Here is a 575-nt window from a genome sequence, read left to right as displayed (position 1 = left end):
CCTGACGGTCCCGCGGCTGTGCCCGCCTCACCTGGCCCCACAAGTCCTGGCAGCGCCGGGCCAGCGTCGGGCAGGCCCCATTGTAGCAGTAGCCCCCTGGGCAGGGCGTGCCGTTCTCCCGGAAGGCGTCCTCAGGGCACGTGGGCTGCTGGCCGTCACAGTGCTCGCCAAGGTCACACTGGTCCTTCGCGGGGCGGCACAGCTCTCCGGCCGGCTTCACCTGGTTCCAGGGGACCAAGATCAGCATGGGAACGGGAGGCCCCCAGCACGCACGCCTGCCCTGAGCCCGGGCCCCAGGCTCACCCTGCACTCGTGGCAGCAGGTGCCGTGGGCGCACTCGGCCCCCTCAGCCAGCAGGCAGGTGCTGGCATTGCAGCAGCGGTTCTGACAGTCCTGGGGAGGGGGCGACAGCGAAGGTCCAAGTGGGCCGCACACCGGGCCCCCCGCCCCCGCCGTGGGAGGACTGGTCACTCCCACCCAGCAGCCCTGCCGGTCATTTCGGGAGGTGTGGCCGGGTGTGCAGGGCACCCAGGGGTGAGGCACAGACGCCCAGCCTGCAGATGGGGACTTGTCCC

General features: G+C 71.7%; 1 protein-coding gene across 1 annotated transcript in view; it reads right to left on the bottom strand.

The window, feature by feature from the left end:
* LOC104979714 (disintegrin and metalloproteinase domain-containing protein 8-like) overlaps positions 1-575 on the bottom strand; it is a gene marked incomplete at its 5' end in the record, with an annotated part of 8,301 nt that overhangs the window by 5,348 nt on the left and 2,378 nt on the right. The window contains 2 exons of the mRNA XM_010828202.1: positions 32-220; positions 304-548. Of these exons, the coding sequence (XP_010826504.1) occupies positions 32-220; positions 304-548 (434 nt within the window). The remainder of the gene's footprint in view (positions 1-31; positions 221-303; positions 549-575) is intronic.

Source organism: Bison bison, unplaced genomic scaffold, assembly GCF_000754665.1.
Source record: "Bison bison bison isolate TAMUID 2011002044 unplaced genomic scaffold, Bison_UMD1.0 scf7180017858524, whole genome shotgun sequence".
Classification (NCBI taxonomy): domain Eukaryota; kingdom Metazoa; phylum Chordata; class Mammalia; order Artiodactyla; family Bovidae; genus Bison; species Bison bison.
Note: the sequence above shows the minus strand (reverse complement) of the source record. Positions and strands in the feature narration are given on the sequence as shown.